This window comes from Gymnogyps californianus, chromosome 9 (genome assembly GCF_018139145.2).
Source record: "Gymnogyps californianus isolate 813 chromosome 9, ASM1813914v2, whole genome shotgun sequence".
NCBI lineage: Eukaryota > Metazoa > Chordata > Aves > Accipitriformes > Cathartidae > Gymnogyps > Gymnogyps californianus.
In genome coordinates this window covers 24,478,330-24,501,683 of record NC_059479.1, presented here as the reverse complement: position 1 = coordinate 24,501,683, position 23,354 = coordinate 24,478,330, and the positions used below count along the sequence as shown (strand labels likewise).

Here is a 23,354-nt window from a genome sequence, read left to right as displayed (position 1 = left end):
CAATCAGCGCACGGGAGGGGTGGGGCCTCGGAGAGAAGTGATAGCGCGGAGCGGGGCCGCGCTGCTGCTGGCGGCCGCCCCGCTCTGCCCGTGCCTTGTCCTGGGAGCGGGGGGGGGGGGCACCCCGGGACGGCTGCACCCCGGGGGGAGCCTGCTCGGAGCCTGGCGGACCCACAGCCATATTCGCAGTCCCCCACGTCCACGCGAGAACCCCCCACGGTGCACCCCGAATTCTCCGGGGCCCCGCCCCTCCCGGTGCAGTCCCGCCCCTTCCCCGCCCCGGGCTCGCCTCCTCGTCATAGACGAGAGTGGGGCAGTCCGCCTGCCGGCAGGGGGCAGTGGGCGGCCGGCTGGCGCCTCTCTGCGCCGCGCCGGTGATCAGCGCGAAGTCGCTGGGAGACCGAGGCGCCGCCATGGAGCCGCCCGCCGCGGCCTGGGGCCTCCTCGTATCCACCGGGACCTGGCCGGGGAGGGATGGGAGGGACCGGGCAGGCGGGGGACCGGTGGGGAGGAGGGCAAGTCGGCGGCGGTGGTGGTTTCCTTAGCCGCGGCGCAGAGCGTTGCCGGCACGGAGGTGCGGGCTGGGCGGCGGGAGCCGTGCGTGCTCAGCCTGGGCCGGCGGAGCGGCCGGTACGGGTGAGTGCCGGGCCGCGGCGGGGGGCTGGGGGCCGCTAACGGCCGCGCCTCGCGGGGCGGGGGGCCCGGGGCAGCGGCAGCTCGGGTCTGGGTCGCTTCGTCCCGGTAGCGGGACGCGAGGGCCCGGCCCGGCTCCGGTTGTCCGCCGGGCGGCGGCACCGCCAGCCAGGCTGGTCTGACCGCTTGTGCCGGTGAGTCAGGCTGGTACTGCCGCTGCGGGGGCTCGGGCCGTGCGGGCGCCTTGTCCTGGAACGGCTCGCTTCTCTTCCACCACCGCCGAGCCCCCGGGTCGCCGAGCCTGTACCGAGGTGGCCGCGGCCGCTGTGGCTGTCTCGGGAAACTGAAAAGCGGTTGAGCTGCTGCCTTTAGAGAGGGGCCGGGAGGCAGAGCCGGTTCTGGCGGCCGCGTCCTCCCCCGGCGTTCTCCCTGCAGCGTGGGAGACGGCATCCTGCGAGCAGGGAGACGAGGAACTTGCTCCTTGGCTGCGCGTTCCCGTTCCCTTCCCCTGCTCCTCTGGGTTTCTCCGAGGAGCCGGAGCCGCTGCCGCCCTAACGCTGAGCCTGCCCCGTAGCAGTGAAAGTTGAGTGGCACTTACTTTCTCGCCACGGGCACCCAGATCCTGTGTGGCTCTGAGCTTTTTTTCCCCTTTCTCTTCTCCTGTCCCAGTAGTACGGCAATAGAAGTCAAACGTTGCGTTTCTCTGTCAGTACAGCTCTTGTGACTATATTAACGTTTGTCTGAGGGAGTTGCTTCTGTGTTTTTACAAGCCTTTTTTCTGTCTCCAGGATAGTTATCCATTCACAGGAGAAAGAAAACTCTGATCCGGATTATATTCCCATCAACAGCCGCTTTAAATGCGTACAAGGTACTGACTCTCCTGGAGCAGGCTCTCTTACGGTGGCAGGAATCCACTGCTCTTTATCGGCAAAACCGGAATTTAGTGGTGTTTCTTGACCTGCCTCCTGAGCGCCCATATAGATTGAATGCTTCCCTGTGAAACTAAAGCTCGCAGTCTACGGAATCCTGCTTCTTGGTCATGCGAGTGGGTGGTCTTTCCATGTCAGCATACAGCTGTGAGGAGCTTGGCTGGTTTGGATGAGCGGTGGGCTTGGCATCGTGCAGAGCCAGCCTATTTGTTCAGCACTTGTCAGCAATGGCTGAAATTTGGTCTCTGCTGATGTCTGCCTGCCTGTCTTCTCCATAACAGCAAGAGTTGGGAGCTTTAGTTTGATTCCTGTGTGTTTAGATCAAAACTTCTGTGAGGTCTGGCAAGCTGTCAAGTCCAAACAGCCACCCACAGAATGGGAAAGGGCTTTAGGCCTTGTCTTGGAAGAACTTAAATAGCGGTGTATGTCCCTGGGGCAAATGCTTGTTTGGGAATAAAAGCACCTTTTCCTGGATTAGCTTATACCCTTCTGTGTAATTCAGTGTGGTTCCGCCCATCATTTTTGCTGTGTAGACAAGCTCTGAAGTTCGTTGTCAGGTTGGTCTTTCCCAAAGTAGCTACACTGATGTGGAACAAACCATCCAGGTGTGCGAGAACTCTGAATATTAGGAATCTCCCCTGTGACACTTTGGTTGTGGGAAATGACTGTCCAGGCTGTCCAGATATGACGATTCTTTCTGCCAGAGCCGTTATTAGCAGTATGGATGTAAATTAAAGCTGTTTGTTCCTTTGTTAGGACTCTTGTGGCTAGTAGCAGGCAGCATGTTTTTTTGAGTAGTCAATTACTGCAGCATTCAGTGTGAACTCTCTTGATCCCGTTTTTCTCTTTTCCAGAGGCAGAAGAAACTCTACTGATTGATATAGCTACAAACAGTAAGTTTTATAACGGCAGTCACGTGGCTAAAGCTCCTTTCAGGAAACAGGCTGCCTGTTGGGCACTGACACACGCTTATTTTACCTAGCAGTTCATAACCTTCCTCCATACTTTCTGTCTGTCTTTTGATCAAGCAGGGATTGTATTTCCTCTAATGTTGTTGTTTGGCTCTTTCAGACGGTCAGTTGTCAGGACAGACATGGTCTTAAATGCCCAGATTGAAGTATTGGCAATTGGTCAAACTTTTAACTTCTTATCTTTTCTCAAGGCCCTGCATTGCACTCTGAGCCATTCCCATCTCCGTTCCATTTCTTTGACCTGTACTTGAGCCTAGGCTACTCTCTGCCTTTTTCAGTGTTGACAATGCTGTGTCTAGTCATCAATCCTGCTTTCCCTTTCAAGAAATTTTTCTTACTACATTTAGAGCTCTTCTCTGCGAGATTGCAGTAGGGAGAAGTATTCCTAAAACCAGGAAAACATGACTGATGATACCCCAAGCAGGGCAGGAGGATCTCAGAAGCACAGGGAAACTAGCTTAGGTGCAGATTTCCATCGGAAACAATAGCTGGAAGTTGGTTTTCATTGATGAGCTCAGAGGATGCCTAGAAAGCCTGGTCACTCACAGGGCATAATATCTGTGAACCAGCCTTGACTGACTCTGTGAGTCTGTGTTTATGCCTGAAGCAGGCTGTAAGGTCCGGATACAAGGTGACGAGACAGCGGAGCGGCTCTTTGAAATCCCTGATGAGGAGCGTTGCTTAGGATTCCTTTCAGAAGTGCAGAGCATACAGGAAGGTAAGCAGAGCTATAGTTGTGTTTGTGAAATCCTCTGATTGCCAGCAGTTTCTGACAGGGCTGATTTTTTTTCCAGCCCACCTGAAAGCTTCTCTTCCTGAACCGAAGGACTCAGCCAGCTGGCATCAGGTGGAGAAGAACCTCCCAGGTCTATCACAGGCCTCTTCTTCGGGTACTGAACTGACTGTCACCTTTGTATGCTCTGTGGTCTGTACCGTAATGGGGCACTCCGGGATAGGGAGCTGTGTCTGACCCTGCACTCAGCAGTCTGGCCTCTACCCCATTTCCTCACATCACGTCACCCTGCGCAAAATAAAACATCTCGGTCCTTGGATTCTGTTGCCCTGGACCATTCATTTCTTCTTGAGTGCTGTCTTCTGCTTAGTGGCTTTGTTTGTGTATGTTAAGCTCCCTCCTGCCTTGACTTGTGGTTAGTACCCCTTTCTCTCATTCCCTGAGTCATCAGAGTTGATATATTGCTATTATCATTTGCTTTTTCACTTTCTGTGGAGTTATGTTTTTTCCTTTGATCTGAGCTGTTTTAAATTGTTTCTCAGGGCATTGTGCTTGTGTTTTTTTATTATAGGAACTCTGGGGTTTGAGGATGACTTCAGTGCTCTAAGCCTAGAAGAGAAAAGAAACATGCAAAACCACCAAACGGGATCTCGCCGGGAACCCCCACCTCCTCCTGTGCCTCAAAATAGGCAGTAAGTAACGTGGTGAATCTGTTCCCTTTTTTCTTTCTCTTCCTAGACAGCAGAATCAGTTTTAATTCTGCTCTTGCTTCCTTCCTAGATTTCACCGAGAGAAAGAAGGTACGTCAAGAGACCAGCCAAAAGTGACCAACACTATGCGCAAGATGTTTTTGCCCAGCACCCAGTCGGGACAAAGAGAAGGCCTCATCAAACACGTGCTTGCCAAGAGAGAGAAGGCATATGTCAACCTTCACAACTTCAGGTTAGAGCTGTGACTGAGGAACAGTGTGCATAGAGACAAAGCTGTTTAATCTCTCCTGTGAACTCAAATCTAGCCCAGGTTTGAAATCTGACCGCTGCTGCTGTGTGGCCAGCCTGGGCGGCTAAAGGAGGATCGGTGCAGACTGAAAGTCAATAAGTGCCTGCAGTGCGGCTTCCTCTTTTGCATCTTTTTCCCTATGTGTGTCAGATCTCTTGACCCTCAAGTAAGACTGAAGCAGTTGGGCAGAAAGAGGATAAAAGCAGCCGTCCCGCCACACTGTCTTAGTGTTGCCTCACATGACATGATGTTAAAAGAGCCAGATGTTCGCTGGCCCCGCTGAAATGTCTTTAGTTTTGTAGCATTCTGCAAAATCCCCAAGATGAGTGTCACCAAAAATGAGCCAAGTCTAGAAGACTTTTCAACGACCCCATAGTTGGCGTGGCCCTGCGCATGGACACCTCATGTGTCCTGTCTGCTCCCAGCCTGAGTGCTGCTGCACGTGCACTGGAGAGACTGGGCTGATGCGGTTGTTATTGTGTTTTCTAATGGTTCAGCTGCTTTTGTGTTGTAGATTTTTTGTGGGAACGTGGAACGTGAACGGGCAGTCTCCAGACAGCAGCTTGGAACCCTGGCTGGTGTGCGACACAGAGCCTCCAGACTTCTATTGCATCGGGTGAGTAGCGATGACCTCGTACTTACTTACGGTGCTGGGTTTCTGGTCGCTCTTGCTTGGATACTGGTGCGCTGTATTTGTTTTAAGTTCCTGTCATGTTCTCAGTGGTTCCACAAAGCTGAGCTGTGTCTCAGAAGAGCTGTCTGAGGGGAAAGAGCCGTTTACATGAGGCAGAGTATCGGGTTAAACGAGGCTGGCATGACAGAACAGAACAGATTCTCCTTGAGGCATACACAGAGCTCTCTGGTTGTCCTCCGCCTAAAGTAATACTTCTCAGAGGGATGGTTGCTGGAGTGTATTGCAGTAGGGTCTCGGAGGCACTGTGGTGAAATTCTGCTGCTTTATTTAGCAAGTGGAAATAACAAGCTGCTCTTCCAAGAAGAGCTGTTGCTAGAGGTTTCACATTGGACCTTCCTGTAGAAAGAGGGTGGTCTGTAGGAGAGGTGGGATGTGCTAAGCTGGCTTGGTTTTTTAGGTTCCAGGAGCTGGACCTCAGCACAGAGGCTTTTTTCTACTTTGATTCTGCAAAGGAGCAAGAATGGCTGGCTGCTGTGGAGAAGTCCCTGCACCCTCAGGCTAAGTATAAGAAAGTGAGTTCTGTTCAGTGTTGTGGGGTCTTGCCGTAGAGTTGGCATGATTAGAAGGAAAAGAGAAATGAGCTTCCCCTTGACTCACCTGACCTGAAGAGCGGTGATTGGAGAAACCAAGAATGGTTTGGCATGTGTGTACCTGTGCGTGTGTCAAGTATGCCAGATTAAATCTGGAGAGTCTATTTCTGGCCCACAGTTATAGGGGGATATTGTACTTTGAAGTAGAAATTTATAAAGATGGGGATCAAAATAACTTTATAAATACAAGGTAGGTGTCAGGGAAGTAGTATGCTTGGTAGAATCATAGCAGCAGGTTCAAATTCTTTATCTGTGTTACCCTCTCACCCTTGTACTATAGAAGCAAGGTGTGTCTTGAGCTAGTAAATTAAATGAATAGCTTTTCCTTGAAAGAATGGGATAATTTATGAGGCAAAATCTTCCAGAGGCTGCTGCCTTGGGACAGAATTGCTTCAGTTGTGGCAGCAGGACCTTATTCTGGCTGGTTTAGAGCAAGCTGTTGTTTTTTATCTCAGCTGTAGCAAACCTTTCTGCTGTAGGTAGCAGCCCTAAATACATTAACTAGTTTCCCCTTCCTCCTTAGCGCACATGTTCACTGTCACACCCCTGTCCTGCTTGCTTTGAGTTGAGCTCAGTGGCACGTGTCACAGGTAATCACAGCAGGAAAACAGAGCACCTTGCTGAACTGAGATTCATCGAGAGGGAGCCGGGGGTCATGAGCTGAACTGCGGAGAGGCTCATGTTCCCGTCCCTTTGCTTTACTTGAGTTATAGGTGAATTTCTCCCACCCTTGTGAAAGAGAGAGAACAGGACATGGCTGCAGGCAGGGGGAAGTGACTGAAAACATAGATAAGACTTGCGGTTGCATGCAAATTCCACTCCTGCAGAGTGGACTGAGCACTTGGGCTCTTCCAGTTGAATTCTCTGAGTTCAGCTGCTTCCCTCACTACACACACTTAATCCCAACACATCTTAATGTTTTTGTGCCTCTAAAGTGAGCGTGTAGACTGTGCTCAAGAAGATTAGGCCTTGTCGCTGGCTTTCGAAGTTGTGACCCCACTGTTTTGAAGGTACAGGGAGGTCATGGACTGGGAAGTGTGTTGGTTTAGCATGCGTAAAAGAATCGGCAGCAGACCTGAGATCACTGCTGGGACAGTGCACGTTGTCAGCACTGTGTTAACACCCATGGGTTGAGCTCTGCAGTAGAGGAGAACCTTTTAGCTCCAGAAAGAGACTCTTTGCATTAGAAAACAAGTGGTTTCTGAAAAGCAAACAGTTTGTGTAGCTTGGAGATGGCTGCCTTTTGATACCCCGTGTGTCAGGCACGTTTGCCTCAGGAAATAAGAACTTTTCTGTCCATTCCCCTCTAGCGCGTGTCACTGGCTCCGCTGTAGTTCTGAGTAAGCAAAGGTGAGCACCGACTCCCAGTTGGACCTGCAGCCTTCAGCGACAGCCATAGCCAGCAGCTCTCTGCGACGTGCCTAACTAGAGCACTCGGTATCTTCCTCTGGTTGTATTGCTGATTAGAGCACACCAAGGCTGAGACTTCACAAACGTGTTTATTAAGTTTCTGTTACCTCACGAGACAGCCCTGTTTGTAGGGAAGCACCAGAGTGGGGACTGTAGTGAGCTCAGCACAGCTGGTGGTTGTTGGGGGGTGACAGATTGTCCTCCAGAACCTTGCTTTGGGACAGGAGGTCCTTTGGGTGGTGTTGCAAGCAGGGATTGAGTGCAAAACTTGATGAGGAGTGGGGAGAGCCAGAGAAGCAGAGCAGCGGGTGGAGCAGGCAAATCAGAACTGCATTGCCACTGCCTGTCTGGGAGCTCAGGATCCCTTTTATTTTTGCAGGTGCAAATGGTCCGTCTAGTCGGGATGATGTTGCTCATATTTGCTAAGAAGGATCAGCTGAGCAATATCAGAGAGATCATGACGGAGTCCGTGGGCACGGGAATCATGGGAAAGATGGTGAGTCACCGAGGCCAATTTGTTGCTTCCGTGTATCCGTGCAAGAAACGGCACAGCCTGGTTTTGCTCACCTGCCTGTGCCATCCCCGTCTCCTCCCCGGTGCCTCACCTGCCGCCTTCCCTATCGACCGCTGATACCTGCTCTCCCCAGGGCAACAAGGGCGGCGTGGCGGTGAGGTTCGTGTTCCACAACACGACCTTCTGCATTGTCAATTCCCACCTCGCTGCTCACGTGGAGGACTTCGAGCGCGAAATCAAGATTATAAGGATATCTGTGCTCGGATGAGTTTTGTAACCCCTGATGATAGTCTACCTCAGCTCAACATCATGAAACACGAGTAAGTTTATTTTGCTGTTTTCCCGTTTGCAGTGGTGTTGAATAATCCCAATCAAGTCCAAATCACAGCAACTGGAGATTTTGTGCAGATGAGTTTTCTGGCTTAACAATAAAACTGAAAATGCCAGGGCCTCTGGTGTGCTCGAGCTCCTGCAGTCAAACTATGTGGTCACCTTCTCACTGCGGTGACTTGTGCAGCCTGTCTCTAACGGCCTTTTCCTTGCGTGTTGCGTATCATACTTCCATTTCAGCAGGCACAGTTCCCAAGTCGATGGCTGAATGTTACAGGGCTTGAAGAAACTGAGGAGTTTTTTTGTGATGGGAAATGGGAATATGAGTAGGGGAAGAAAAGGGATAGCAGGATGGGCAGAGGCTATGCTGTTTAGGATTTTTTGAGTAACAAGTGCTTACGATTGCTGTTTCACTTTCTTTTTAAATGAATTGGATGATATGCAGGCAATACTTTATTTTTTTTTAATTATTATTATTTTTAATGAGGTGACAGTGGTGCTGAATAATCCAAATCGAACTCAAACGTGTGTACAACAAAGCATATAAATTAAGTTTTATTAAACCTGATACAAATGATTAATACTTCAGTAGTTAATATTTAAACCATAAATGAAAATAAAATGTAGAGTGGATTAGTACAGAAAAAACTTCAAATATTAGATTATCCTTGATAATCCACTAATGGAGGTTTGACTATAAACAGGAAGAGCTTTGATACTAGAGAGGGGTTTAGATTTTAATCTTTAAATGAAACCTTGATGGAATAAAGAGTGAATGCCACAAGTGTTTCTTTGGCTGCTGGTAATGAGAGGGCTGTAGGTCTGTTTGAAAGCCCAGAGAGGAGCAGAGTAAGAGCAGATGCTGATGAGGTATGGCTGGTGGGTGAGGTGGGACAATAACGTTCTGGAGGTCATAAACTCAACAGGAGCCTAACTCTGCTTTTGCCAATTCTGCGTCAGTCAGTCTTTGCTAGGTAGATGATACGGTAGTGGCCTGATCTGATTGAAAGAAAAGCAGTGGAAAACAAACTGGTAAAACCATGGTATCACACAAGGTATGAGCACGCAGATACATGCACATGAGCCTGCCTAACTGGTTGATGAGCAGGCTCTGCTTAACGAGCTCTGTCATTGCCCTCTTCTGTACGCAAGAAGAGCCTGAATACTAGATGGATCCTGTGTAGCTTGAGAGGTTATGAAGCTTGGTGAGATACGCTGGTTTCACTTCGTTGGAGAGTTGGTGGTGTTCTTGGGCTTTTTTCAGACTGAGGCAAACTCAAGTATCTCCCATCAAACCAAGTCTTCTGTCCCATGTGGGATTCCAAAGGAGATGGTTTTGTACTGTAGTATCTGCTGCCACTAGAAACTTCTGCTGTCAGATTCCATCTTTCATGTCTCCTTTTGTCTTCCATGTGTCTCAACCTTAATCACCAGCAACCATCTATTCTCCTACGCCCCTTCTTCCCTGTGTGGCCTGCGATACTAACTACTGGCTCTTCTTTTCCGTGTTTGCCTTTGTTTTCAGTGTTGTCATCTGGCTAGGAGACCTGAACTACAGGCTTTGTCTCCCTGATGCCAGTGAAGTGAAAGCTCTTATCAGTAAGAAAGAGCTTCAGAAATTGCTGACATACGACCAGGTCAGTGAACTCCGCTTACGTTTGCTCCGTACTTGTGAGGTCATCTTGGTTCGAGATGTGCCTGTGCTTGGGAGGAGCTGGCAGACACTCTGCGATAAGTGTCTATAGACATAGGCGCTAGACCCTAGACAGAGCTCTGGGTGTCCTGGTGACATCAGCCCCCTAAACAGAAATAGATTGTACATTATACCAGGGTTAACTGGATGACTCGGGCAATTACCATAGAAGTGTCTTTGCATCTCATTGGAAGGGTTCTCCCTTATGTACAAACTACAAGCTAGAACATAGGAATTTGTAACAGCACCAAAAGCTGCTGTAATCAGTGTTCTGGAAGAGGTATTGATTTGGAGACCAGCGCTTGTAGCCAAGGCTCTCTGCTCAGCCAGTTTGACCTAAATTCTGTGCTGTGGTCTTCCCCGCTCAGCATTTCTTTGCAGCACGCTGAAAACCAAGACAGCACCAGATGTGCCTTTAAGATGAAGGATTGTACCTGTGAAACATGAACAGAAATAGTGTAATATCGTCTCTGACACACAATTTAACAGTAAATCTGATTGATTCTCTTCTGTAGCTCATTTCTGCTGTACTGTGAAGCTTCGTGCAGAAAACAACCGTAGCTTAGACTTGTGTGAGGAAAACAACTAGGAAACTTTTCAGAAGAGTAAATGAGAAAAGAAAAGTAGTGTCAGGTTGTCAGCCAAGCACGCTCCTGGAGGCTTTTGCTAAAAATGATTGGCAGTGAAATATTAATGATGGTGATGCTTAAGCCTGAAAGCTAATGAAGGCATTTAGCACAAGTGGAGCAATTAATATTTCCCTTAACTATTGTTTTATGCTGTCTGCATGGTCTGGTAAGCAGCACTGTGCCAATTTGTATTCGGTCTGTTTAGAAAACATTCCACTGATGTGTTGAATTTTTACCTTTGTTAAAGGTATAAGGTCTGAGAGGCAGTTTGGGGGATGTCTGGTGAATCCCATGGCCACAGGTTGCAATTGCTCTGCCTATAGGTCTGCTCTCTGACGCTCTGCTGCGTGGGGGGGGGGGCATGTTTGGGGTGGTTTGTTGTTTTTTCTTTTTTTTTTTTAAAGTGTTCTTTTTCTGCTTTAGCTGAATATTCAGCGCACTCAGAAGAAAGCATTTGCAGATTTCACCGAGGGAGAAATTAAATTCATCCCCACCTATAAATATGACTCAAAAACAGATCGCTGGGACTCCAGGTAAATCGGCTGCCAATGGACATATTTACCTATGGCACAAAAAGCATTTTCTCACGAAACTTGATTTCCTGCTTCCTGGAGCTGGAAATACCTCTCAGTGTTATGGTGATGGCTGGAGTGCACAGACAAGTTTGTACTCCTTCGTTTCCCCTACTTTCTGAAATAAGCAGACCCTGTATACGTTGATCAGGCACATATCTTAAACCTTGGTCACTGCGGATTCCAATCGATGAAGGCAGGTAAAGCGTGAACTCACAGGTGGCCCTGCACTGGAGCGTTTTTTGTTCTACCAGGGACAGACAAATGGTATAAAAGGAATTGAAGAGATAAGGAAACTCTCTCTGAGTCATCCTGTCCCCTGACTTGCACACCCGCAGGGGTGGCTGTGCTGCGATAGCAGCAGTGGTTCCTGCTTGCTGCTCTCTGCTTGGGGCCTCCCACAGGCGTTTATGCATCTGCTGCAGAAGCTTGCTCTAAATGGAGAAACTCCCAAGAAGGAGTTTCAAACCATATAGCGATTGGATTTTACTCTGCCTGTGTTTATGAATCAGCACAGTAGTTAATCTGGAGAAGGATAACCCAGGATTCAGACTTCATAACGTAATAGTAATAGCTGAGTAGACTTTCCGTAGTGGAAACAATAAGCGATGGATCAGATTGTAGTGGGCAGAAGGATCTGGCAGCTAAAGAAACTAGTGCGGCTTGGGTCACGGTACATATGGCTTCAGGCTGTGGAAACAGTCTCGTTTGAGGTGATTTTGTTTCCTGATGCTGGGTAGGAGGGGAATTTTAGCTACTGTATAGGGAAAGGGGAAGAGAGCAGAAGAAATAACATAGTATTCAAGTTGAGGGAAGTGACAGGAGTTCATCCCATCACTGCTGATGCAGTCATTGACGGCGGGGGTGGAGGGAGCTGCCTGGCTGGGGAGAGGAACAGCTTGGATGGTTTATTAGGATTGTTGGATTTCCCTGGTAACCTGTTTTTCTTTGTAGTGGAAAGTGTCGTGTGCCAGCGTGGTGTGATCGAATCCTTTGGAGAGGAGGGAACATAAATCAGCTCCGGTATTGCAGTCACATGGACCTGAAGACTAGCGACCACAAGCCAGTCAGCGCACTTTTCCGCATCGGGGTAACTTTTTTTATATGCTAGGGTAGGATCACGATATTGTCATGCGTTCCTTCGGGAGGTGGTTATACAGTCAAGGCAGCTCTGCTAATGCTGTTGCAAGAGGACAGAGTAAATAGAAATGAGGTGTGTCCGCTGTGTAGGTGTGCTGCTGTTTGGCAGCCTGCCAGCCTCGGCTCAGCAAACAGCTCAGCAGCTGTGGTCGTCGTGTGCAATGCAGCTTAGCTGTGTAGCAGCGGGACGGTGTTATGCCACAGTAACGCAGATGATCGCTGGAGTTTACCCGAGCCGGTGGGGTCATGTAGTAAATAGAAAGGCGTTCCCATTGACTGCTTTAATGATGCTGCTTAGCTTCTGGGGTATAACCCACGGTATCCAGTACTAGAATGGATGAGCTACTGTTTTCTCTCCTCCGCAAGGAAACACAGCAGAAACCTGTAAATAGTTGTGCCTGCTGTTGCAATGTTGCCTCTGATGTGTTAAGAGAGTGTGTCACTGGTTCACATCTGAATTTCTTTGGTGGTGAATGGCTGGCAGCAGATTTGGGTTTCCTAGCTTACTGAATAGAGACAGTCCATGTCCATTTTTGCTACCTCCTGCTCCCTAGGTAGCTCAAGTCTCCTTAAAGGAGAGCCTTTCTCCTCTTCCTCTGGAGAATCATGAGTAATGCTGCAGGATGCCAATGCTGTCCCACAGAGATCACCCCCAGTAATCTCCCAGTAGTGTCAGCAGTGGCTAGAAAGACCTAGTAACATCTGTAGGGGTAGGATATGCGTAAAGTTGCGTATGCAGCTTGGAGGTGCACCCATGCGTGCAAATTCTCTTAGCCTTTCAGCTGCACATAGCAGATGCTTAGAGAAATATTTCACTTCTGCAGTTTACTCATTGTCAAAAGAGTTCCTGTGAAGCTGGTCAGAAACTTTGCTGAGTGTTTTCTGATCTTCCACAGGTAAAGGTTGTGGATGAGCAGAAGTATCGGAAGTTGTTTGAAGACATCGTTCGTATAATGGACAGAATGGAGAATGACTTTCTTCCTTCGCTGGAGCTAAGCAGGAGAGAAGTGAGGATGAAACCTGAATCACTGTTCACTCCCCAAACACAGCAGCCTTAGAAGTGCTAGAACTACTTTTAAAGACTTGGATTCAGTAAACTGGATTATAGGAAATCGAACTTTATCCGTTATCTTACAGTCAGGAATTGGATTAGAAGGGACATCTTGTCTTGGCTTCTTCGCAGGTCTTCTGTTAGGAGCTCTGCATTGCGTGGGCACTTCTGTCATGGGTTGCCGTTGCAGAGTCTGGGTGCCTAGCTGTGTGTCCCACCGTGGCCACTAACGTGATTTGTGTTTTCTCTTCGCTCTGCAGTTTGAGTTTGAGAATGTGAAGTTCCGTCAGCTGCAGAAGCAGAAGTTCCAGATCACCAATAACGGGCAGGTCACCTGTCACTTCTCCTTCATCCCAAAGCTCAACGATAGCCACTACTGTAAGCCGTGGCTTCGGGCTGAGCCTTGTGAAGGTTACTTGGAGCCAGGTGAGTTTTACCACGGTTTCTACAGTGTGTACTGGTGTAGACTGCCACCCCATCTCTGTTCAGTCCTTCCCGTCTTCCCTGTGTCTCGCCTTTCTTGCCATCATCCTTGTCTGTCTTCTCAGTTTTGTGGCCTTTGTCCCTGCCACTGTATGTTTGTCCTTGTCATCCCTTTTGGAGAGTGTCTATGTGTTCTTGAGAGCTCCTGTCTGTTGCAGATGAGAGCATGGACATCTCCCTGGACGTGTACGTCAGTAAGGACTCAGTAACCCTTCTGAACTCTGGCGAGGACAAAATTGAGGATATTCTTGTCCTTCACTTGGACCGAGGGAAGGACTATTTCCTTACCATCAGTGGGACCTACCTGCCCAGCTGCTTTGGCACCTCCCTGGAGGCCTTATGCCGAATGAGACGACCGATCCGAGAAGTTCCAGTCACCAAACTCATTGACCTGGTGAGTAGCAGCGTTCTGGAGCAGCTCTCTTAACAGGGAGAGAGCATATTCCCTTCAGTTTACTCCTGAAAGCAGGAGTAATGCCTTCAGCTTGGGTCAGCTGCGCTGGCTCTGAGCCAATTTGCTTTTTCCAGAGCTTGAGGTGCTCTTTTATTATTTCCCTCCACCACAACCAATGGCTTTTGACAGCCTGTACTTTGTGCCCGGTTTCTGAGTAGGTTCTAAATATTGTTTGGTGGAACAAAAAAGTGATCCCGGCACCTTGTGTTTTGTGTTAGTGTCATGTTGGTGCTGGCAGGCTCAGCTGGGTGGCACTGGTGTGTCGTAAGAGGTATGATTGAAATGCTCTCCTCCGAGGTGCTGAGGCTTCTTCTGCGGTGACCAGAGCTCCAGGATCCTTTTCCTTCTGGATGCTGGTGGCATTCGCACTGCTCAGGGGAAGGAACAAGCAGAAGCAGGAGGACCGAAGAAAGGACTTTGATGCTGTTAGGTATACTGATGAGTACAGCTCAGCAAATGGCCGGTCTCACAGCCTCTCTGGCCAGTTCCTCTCACACTGACCGCAGTGAGCAGGCTCTTCTGTGGTGCAGAGATAACTGTTCCTCTCCCCAGGCTTCACCCCTAGCATCAATATTCATCCTTCTGAAGCCACTTGTGTGCATGTGAGGGGGTGCAATTGTGCCCTAGTCACCTTTTGTCTGTTTGGAATCTCATGGCTGTTTCTGAGATTAAGCCCCGTTTTGGGGATCTTAATTCTTGTTTTCAGCCTGCGTTCATTCCTCTCTTCGGATGGCCTTTCCTGGCCTTGCTTCAGTGAGGCTTAGCAGTTCCTGAGTTTTAGTCTATTTACTTATTCTTGTTTAGCCAGGAAAGCCATTTCTTTTTTGTTCACCTGAAAGGTTAGTGCCGTTCTTTTAGTCTCTCTGACACGTGATACCTTTCCTCTTTTCTCATATCTTGCAGTCTCATCCTTACATGCATTTTTTTTTTTTTGTCCAGTGAGCTGCTGCTTTTTCACATCTGTAGATTTGACAGCTTCCACTCCCATCTGCTTACACTTCTTTCTCTTCCCTTTAGCAGTTGCACCACGCCTCTTGCTGTCTCTTCCAGTTCCCACCTTTTCTTGTAGGTGTCTACTTTTCTCACAGGCCCAACATGTAGAAAGGCTGGTTTTATACCAGAATTTTGATTTTGTAATCACAAGATCAGGCTAAGCAGAATCCAGGTGGCAAGATGCAGTGTTTGCCACCTCAATTCAAGCAGCTAATCCAGGCCTCAGGCTCCTCATACTTTTCAGGATTCGACTGAAAGTCAGTCTTGTTCTAGAAATGCTTTGAACTTGGTCTGCAGCATTTCATCAGTCTTGGTGGCTTTTCCACCTGCTTTCCTGCTCAATGCTCAGCACTGACTTCTTGTTTGATAGATAGGCACTCGGGCCTAGACTCTTAGCTTCTGCCCTCACAGACACACTACTACTTTTCTAAGAGTACTTTGAGGCTGCTTCTGCTTCCTTTACCTATAGGTTTCTTCCTTCTGTTATTCAGTGAAACATATAGAAGTACAGGAAGCAAAAAAATCGGAGAAGAGCACCGTGTCCCGGTATCTGCGGCAAAGCAGCAGTCTCTTGTGTCAGTGAGGTCGGTGTGACTGCAGTACTTCAATCGGAACATGTTAAGCAAACTCAAGGAATACGATGTGTAACAGCTCAAAGCAAAATTTAGTCGCTTAGATTATAAAGCTACTGTCGTGTTAGAGCTATTTTAGGTCTTTTGGTTTTGATTGTACCTGTGAGTTGAGAAATTCTTGGAGACAGGAGGAGCTGAGCACTTTCTGCAAGGGAGAGTGGTGCACGTGCTAACCACTCTGCAGCCCAGAAGCGTTTTGGTCCAGTTACGTGTATTTAGCTGATGTTGAGACTGTGTGCGAGGAAGGCAGTGTGTCTGTGTGTTAAGAACCATTTTCCCTCCTGCACTTAGGTAGTGTTAGGGCTTGTCATTCACTGCATCAAGCATTTTTCTCAGCCTGGCTGGACTGTGTCTGTTGTCTTCAGCAGAGGGAGATCTGGAGAATGCAGGTCAGTAAGGGTCCGAGAGGCAGTTTGATGCAGGATAGCAAAGTGTAGGCAGGAGCTTGTTTGGAAACAGCTCTCCTAGTTCTCCTGGGAGAAGCTGCTGACACTTGAGCATCTCGCTTTTGGGATTTCAGTATTAGTGTCTCATGCTATTTTTTTCTTGGGATCCTGCTGTGGGCTTTAAAAAGCCTCTTGAAGAATCTTTGTCAGGAGCAGGTTAGTCTCACGGAGCTAATCGTGCTGAACGCTACAGGAAGAGAGGTGAACAGCAGGGCAAGCAGTCAGGTAGGTGGTAGTGAGACTGTTGAGATGACTCACCCAGTTACGAAACGAGCCTCTCTCCTGTGCAGCGGGGCTATCTGGCATCCCAAACCTGTGACTGCGGTCCCTCCCCCTGTGCCTTGGAAGAAGAACCTGCGCCAGCTCGTGTTTGGAGCAAGCTGTTCTCTGCAAGAGGCCGGTCTGTTGTGGCTGTGTTAAAACTCAGTGAGCCTCCAAAGGAAGCAGGCCCTGCAGAAGTCGCAGGGGAGCCCGAGATGCTGCTCCCTCCCCGGCATGCCCTGTGCTGTGGCGGCTGCAGCTACGTTTCCAGCTCAGCCCTTGAATGCGTTTCGATTGCTCCCACCCTGAAAGGTCGATCCGTCAAAGCTCAGCTTGGGCAACCTGCTTCTGTTTCCTCCTGCGGACTCCACTAAACAGCGTCTTACGCTGCCAGCCTGCACCGTGCTGGTAAACGGATGCTGTGTTGCAGGATGGCCTGAGGGATTGGACATGCAGCCTGGAGGGGGCTTTGGCATGCTCCTCCTTGCAGTGTGTTAATGCTATTAGGTTGAGACAGACGAGCAGCCTGGGGTTTTGAGCACAAACACTCATTTCCCTGACTATACACAAAGCTGCTTAGGGGGCCTGTTAGCTCCACAGCTGCCACACACTCAGAAATACAGATTTAGCCTGGTGAATGTTTTATCTCTGGCCTGGTCACAAGGGAAGATGGCTGAAATAATACGGGGATATTTATTTCTGACTGGGAAGATTCAAGAAGGGGAACCTCTTCCTGGCGGACACCTCTCATCTGCCTGTGGCCTGACTGTTTGCTAGATAGTGAACAGTGCTGCTGCAAGGCCCCTTTGTGGAGTTTGTAGAAATCCTGACAAGGTTGTGCATCATGTGAGCAGGATTTTTCCTAATTGGCAGGCAAATCTCTCACCGCAGGTTTAACTTCGGCCATGTCAGCAAAATGTGTGAAGGACCTGGCATTCAGTGGGTTCTTGTAATGCAAATTAGGTTTCTGCTTAATCTGAGATCATGTTCTCTCTCTTAACGATACTTTTTCCTGTTCTCTCTTTCCCACTGCTCTCAGGGAGAAGACAGCTTCTTAGAAAAGGTAACGCAAGCAATTGCTGGGGAAGTCTGCTTCTCAATGACTTGTTTGTAAAGAGTGAGAGTTTTTCTGGTGTTTTCTGCTGAAGAGGGAAGGGGAGGTGGGTGCAGAGGGAGCACTTGTTCCAGCAAAGCCTCTTAGCACAGCTGTGGGCTAGATGAGAACAAGTAGGAGCATGAAGTGACCCGGTAGCCAAGATGGGGCCAGCCCAACTGAGCTGCTTAAAGCTCACCAAATTTGCTTTGGGGGGGAAAAAAAAAAAAAACCTCTCCTGATCCTGGCAGCAGTGATAGATATTTCCAGAAAAGATTGGCAACCTTTGACATATCCGAATTAGCTCTAGCCGTGCAGGTAAGGTGGGGTTCACGATAGCACCCTCTTCAGATGTGTGGGGAGAAGGCTGGGTTAGAAGACTGAAGTCTTTTGCTCTTTCCATCTTGTTGTGCCCTTATGGAGGCCGAGGGAGGGCCTCGCATAGGAGACAGATGTTTCTCTGCTTCCTCGAGCAGCAGAGCTTGGGCTGCCGGCTCTCCTAGCCACCGATGCCTGAGCAGGATCGCTGCTTTACTTTGCACTTGTGCTCTGCACTGGGGGCCAAGCGAGTCAAATCTGTCATTCAAAGAGCAAGCGGGAGATGCTGGGGGGTGTGGCAGCATTGTTCCTGCTCTCCCTGCGCCGGCTCAGATGTTTGGTAATTTGTTTGAGCTGGCTCTGTGCAGGCTTCCCGGGCTGCGTAACTTGTCCCTTTCCAGGTTGCCAGTGCAGTGACAGGGTAAAACAGGAGAGGAAACGGGTGTCCCCCTCCAAGAGGGGATTGCACTCGGGTGTTGAACCAGATGAAGCTCCCAGACTCCTTCCTAGCAGAGGGGAAGGGAGGAGTTTGGTGCCTGCCTTCTGGGAACATCCTTTTGCAGAGCATCTTCCTTCCCGCGGAGAGGACACGGACGTGCCTTCCCTTCCTCGCACACGGCAGGAGAGGGCGCTCGGTGCCTGGCCAATGCACAAGGAAAACCGAAGGCCCAGCACCACCGCTGCCTCCTCCCCCTCCTCCGCCCTGAGGAGCCCCGAGCCTTTTTCTCCTCCTCCTCTGCTCAAAGCAGCTGGGGTCTCCTGCCTTGGGGGTCTCCGCAGCTCTCCAAGTCATGCCAAGGGCAGGCTGGCAGAGTCGAGTGCTGCTCTGGCACTCGGCTCCAGTGCTGCGATGCCCTGGCGTGGGGATTTCCTGCTGAAGAGCCCTTAGCTCTCAAGGAGGGTCCACAGCGCTCGCCTTTTCCCTCTTAGAGGAAAGTTGTAACGCGCTTGCCTAACGTGCTGCTTCCGAACCTTCCCTGTGTGCTTGGATGAGCGAGGCAGACGTGTAGCCACGACCCAGCGTCTGCTAGCTGCGTAAAATCTAGTGGTGTGCGGGGCAAAGCAAAGCTATACTGTGCTGTGTGGCAAGCGTGGCTATTGCCTGTGCCAGCTGGGCTTGTGCCAGCCTGAGGTGTCTCTGGGTGCATCGGGGGAAGCTGAACCCAGCCCCGGCTGGCTGTGAGTGATTGCGTGTGCCGCAGAGGGACAGCGATCACAGTTGTCACGTAAGCTGACAGCTGAAACGAAGTGCTTCGCGTTTGGCTTGTGGCGCTCCTCTCTGCTGGTGTCCTTGGGTTGTGTTCCTGCTTGTGCCGGTCTCTTCTGGGTGCTTCTGCTGAATGTGCTTCAGGAGACCTGTGCATGGCTTCCTCCTTGGGAGCACACGGGAATGTGAGCGATCGTAAAGCGAGACTAAAATCAAGCAAAAAACATTGATCCCGTTAAAGATTGGTACGATGGAGATTTCTGAGCAGTTGAGCTCGTCAGCTGCTTTGCATGAGTAAGCAGGAAAACGTGACAATGGTGTCAGGGTAGTCTGTGTTCAGCAGAGACCTCTCCTTCGGAAAATGAGGAAAGAAACTTTAGAAAACTGGGCTGGTTTAGAGCCCAGAGGGCAGATGTGGTCAGAGCACGCCAGAGTTGGGAAAGGCATGTCCTTGGCTCTGCATCCCAAGGAGATCTGCTGGATGAGCGGGGCGCGGTGGCTGGATTTAACCTAAAACATGGAAGCTCATGCAGCAGACGGACTCGTTAGGCTCCAGTCCTCCAGAGTGTGGGGTGCGGGGTGGGAGCTGTGACTTGGACAGCACGAGACCCCTCCTTGGGAGCTGCTGTGGCTGGGGGGAGCTCCTCTGAGGTGTGGCTGAGGCTGTCCTCGGCAGTTTCGTGGTGGACCGGGCAGGTTGTTCTGTGGGGCAGCGGGAGGGAGTGGAGCTGGGACCTACGGAGCGATGGCTCTGGGCTGTAAAAGCACGTAAGGGCCAGATGAGTCCTGGGTCCTGCTTCGTCCCCTCTCCAGGGTTTCTTTACCAAGGCCCTTCCAGAGGGACTGAGGTTTCCCTGAAACCTTGTGTGCTCTTTGCCACCAGGAGAAATCCGTTCTGCAGATGGGCTCTCTGGACAGCGAGGAGGCAAGTGGGATGCCGCTGCAGGTGCCGAAGGAGATCTGGCTCTTGGTGGATCACTTGTTCAAGCATGCCTGCCACCAGGTGAGGGAGTGGGCCTCTGCCGTGCTGGGAAGCTCTGGAGAGCTTGGTGACCTGATTCATCACTAGCACGTGGAGATCAACTCCAGTTTGGTATTTATAGGGCAGGGCTTTTCCCCTGTGCTCGAGGCACTGGCTGGGGGTACCAGCTTTCACCCCACTGTCACTGTGTGCTTCAGCCGTTGTGAGGAAAGTGACTTTGTCCATCCCTGTGCTGTTTTTGGCAGGAGGACCTGTTCCAGACTCCAGGCATGCAAGAAGAGTTGGAGCAGATCATTGACTGCCTGGACACCAGTATCCCCGAGACAATCCGTATCCTTGCTGCGCCTGGCTTTCCCAGGAGCCTGCTGGATCCCAGCTCTGCTGGGAGAGCTCCCTCTCAGGAGAGCTTGTCTGCGACCTTTAGCTGGCAGGGTCCCTTCTGGGGGGTTGGCTCCCCGCTGTCCCCCCAGATATAACCTCTCTTGAAGCTGAACGTGTGCTGGCTAAAGCAGCCACAGGGCCAGAGCTCTGGAAGCTTCTGCAAGGCTGTGCCAAGCGCCAGAGCTGATGAGGGTGGACACTGGGGAGCAGGATCTGGAGAAGGGGCTAATGGAGCAGAGGACTTCTGTGGGGCTAGAGGGTGGGCAAACGCGGTGCAGGGTGGATGGAGCAGCATTTTCCATGGATGGCGGACAACGGAGGAGGAGGGCTTTGGTGTCAGGGAGGGCTAGGCAGGCAGAGAACTTGCAAGATCTGCAAGGAGGAGGCTGAGACTAAGCAACTGGGAAGGAGGAGAGGCAGGGAGCAGACTGGGGAGGGAGGTGGTCCATCTGCTCAGCATGCTCCTTGATTCCCACTGGTCCAGCGGGCAGTAACCACTCTGTGGCTGAAGCACTCCTCATCTTCCTGGAGGCTCTGCCAGAGCCAGTGATCTGCTACGAGCTGTATCAGCGGTGCCTCGACTGGTCGCACAACAGCCGGCTGTGCCGACAGGTGCCGTGCTGCCTCTGTCTCCGTCCCCTTGCTGCAGGCTCAGGGCAGCTCTGCCTGCTGCTGCGAGCTCTGCCTTGGTCCTGCGGCTTCCTGGGTCCCAGTCCCTTCCCGTGAGCTGGCGAGGGGCTTTGGGAGCAGGCACTTGGAGGTTCTTTGCAGTGGGCAGGATGACCTGGGTGCTCTGGCAGTGCTTTCCTGCCCCAAGGTTGGCACTGCAGTGTCCCCCAGCAGTCCTGGTGGCTTCCGAAGAGACCACAAGTGTGCCCTGTGTCACCCTGAGCCCATGGGGATGGCAGCCCCAGGGAGTGGGAGAGCCTCCGCTGGTCTCGAGGCCTTAAGCACCTGCTCAGAACCTCAGTTCCTTTGCTTCCCTTCAGGACTATGACTGAGTGGCTCTTAAAAATAGCTGGTGGGGCAGCAAGCAAGGCCAAGCAGTCCTTGGGCAGAGGAAGTTTTGGGGCACATTTTCAGTACTGGCGTCAGGAAACCTCTTGTCCTGCTCCTCATGCTGCTGCTGTGCAGCTGGGGGGTGAGAGCTGGGATCCGACTGGAAGGAGCGGGAAGCAGCCCCAGGGCAGTGGTAGTTTTTGCCTGGTGACACAGTTATCCTAGAGGCAGTGTTACCAGGAGCCAAAGCCCATGAGTGCCATCAGCACTAGGCTACTGCTGGTGGCTTGTTGCTTTTTTTTCTGGGCCTGTGGCTCGTGCCAGTGGTCACGCAGCGCCTCAAGGCAGCGGAAGGGGGAAGGCTGCCTGGCCAGAGTGCCACAGCGTGCCCAGGCTGCAGCCGTGTGAGCTGGCAGAGCTTTCTGTCTCTGTTTTCTTTGCAGGTGATTTTTCAGCTGCCTCGTTGCCATCGCAGTGTGTTTCGGTACCTAATGTCGTTCCTCCGAGAGCTGCTCAGATACTCGGAAGACAACAACGTCAGTGTCGCCATGATCGGTAAGTGTGTCGTCTCCCTGCTCCGCTCCTGCTGCCCTCACTGAAACGTAACCCCTTCCTGGCGCCTTTCACAGTCTCCATTCCCGACCAATAACTAATTTGGCCTACCTGTGCAGCCGCCTTGTTCTCCAGCCTCCTCCTGCGCCCTCCACCCAATCTGATGGCAAAGCAGACTCAGCAGGACCGCCAGCGTGCCATCAACTTCCTCTACAGCTTCCTGCTTGCCGGGGATGAAGAGTGACTCCTGCCCGTGTGCCAAAGCTGAGGCCCGTGCCCCCAGCCTTGTGCTGAGGCCGGGCCTCTGACAGCTCCAGAAGGGTAAAAGGCTCTGAGCTACTCCAAGTGCCGTGTTTACAGTTGGAAGGGACGTGTTCCCCTCTCCTTCCCGCCGCTGTACCCTACGCTGCAGAGGACCTGCGCACTCATTGCACTGCCATCCACGACAGGAGCCTCCTGCTTTCTCCCTGGGAGCTGGGTGGATCTGTTGATACCCACGCACTGTGCCAGCAGCCCGATCGTCCCATGGCAGTGTCACCAGTTCCCCGAGTCATGCTTCTCTCTCCTTTTCACCCCCATCTCCCTGGAGCCATTGCAGGGAAGGGTGGAGACCGCCGGTGCTCTTGGAGGGCCGTGGCACGGCCGGCTGGTGCTCAGCCTGCGCGCTGTGTCCCTGCGGGTGCGAGGTATGCGTGTACTGACTGTACTGGTGAGAGCCCCGCGCTCTGCCCCAGACTGGTATTGGGCATGTGTCACCCTCTGCCACGCAGCAGACCAAGCCGCCCCTGATGCCCCGTCACTGTGCTATGAAAGCTGGACCGCGGCTGTCCCAGGAAGGTTATCTGGACATTCAGCGGGGTGTTATCCTCTCATCTCCCTCCTGGGGTGCAGGGCTCTGGCACACAGGTCTCTCCCTGCGCTCCCGGCTTTCTGCCACTGTCACCCGGGCCTTGCTCTCTTCTCTCCCTTCCCCTGTGCCCCGGCTTCCTTCTGGGCCACAGGGGATGGTGGGTGACTTGGCGGGGCCGGGGTCAGGCAGGGCAGCGAGCTGCACTCTGCGTGTCCCTCTGCGTGGCATGGAGCAGGACGCAGCTCCTGTCTGCCCCCCTCCCCAGCCCTGCTTGCAGAGCCGCAGGGGTAGGAGTGGGGCTGGGTGACCGGGGCGGCGTTGGATGCTGTCCTTCCCCTCCTCCCCGAGGTGCTACCAGAGGGTACAGGCTGGGGGGAGAAGGTGAGGGGGGAAATGAGACAGAAATCCGCCTCAAGGCCCCGAGGAGCAGCTGGGGGGGGGGGCTGTAGTGCCAGGGTCACACACAGCTGGGGAGGGGACACCCCTGGGGACTGGCAACTGATGGGTGCAAGAGGGAGGCCTGTCCCACTGAAACACTAAGCAGAGTCCTGCCTGCTCGGGCCAGGGGCTGCGTGGCCTCGGCTGAGGGAGGCCACTGCCAGCAACATGGGGAGGGGGGGCTGCAGTCCCCGAGCCCCCGCCGGTGCCTGTGCTCAGCCCACGGGTGTCCCTGTGGCTCCGTGGTCCCCGTGCGCTGGCTGAGCTGCTGGGGACTCCCCTACCTTGTGGCTCTTCTTTTTTTTTTTTTTTTTTTTTCTCCTTTTCTTTAAAATTTTTAAATTACATAATTTATTGGGAAACTGTTCGTTCCCAAA

At 51.5% G+C, this 23,354-nt stretch overlaps 2 protein-coding genes across 2 annotated transcripts in view; both read left to right on the top strand.

The window, feature by feature from the left end:
• Nucleotides 1-387: 387 nt before the first annotated feature.
• OCRL (OCRL inositol polyphosphate-5-phosphatase) lies at nucleotides 388-22,919 on the top strand. Its single transcript, XM_050901858.1, is given in 25 exon segments — nucleotides 388-446; nucleotides 557-636; nucleotides 1,422-1,501; nucleotides 2,417-2,455; nucleotides 3,144-3,251; nucleotides 3,328-3,423; nucleotides 3,838-3,958; nucleotides 4,047-4,208; nucleotides 4,780-4,881; nucleotides 5,357-5,471; nucleotides 7,339-7,455; nucleotides 7,607-7,700; nucleotides 7,703-7,793; nucleotides 9,329-9,440; nucleotides 10,549-10,658; nucleotides 11,652-11,787; nucleotides 12,734-12,844; nucleotides 13,149-13,314; nucleotides 13,530-13,765; nucleotides 17,197-17,220; nucleotides 19,659-19,778; nucleotides 20,003-20,087; nucleotides 20,623-20,750; nucleotides 21,581-21,692; nucleotides 21,809-22,919. Coding segments are annotated over 25 exon segments (2,703 nt in total). The 5' UTR covers nucleotides 388-413; the 3' UTR covers nucleotides 21,934-22,919.
• Nucleotides 22,378-23,354, top strand: part of UTP14A (UTP14A small subunit processome component) — a 5,535-nt gene continuing 4,558 nt past the window's right edge. The window contains exon 1 of the mRNA XM_050902043.1: nucleotides 22,378-22,398. Within this exon, the coding sequence (XP_050758000.1) occupies nucleotides 22,378-22,398 (21 nt within the window). The remainder of the gene's footprint in view (nucleotides 22,399-23,354) is intronic.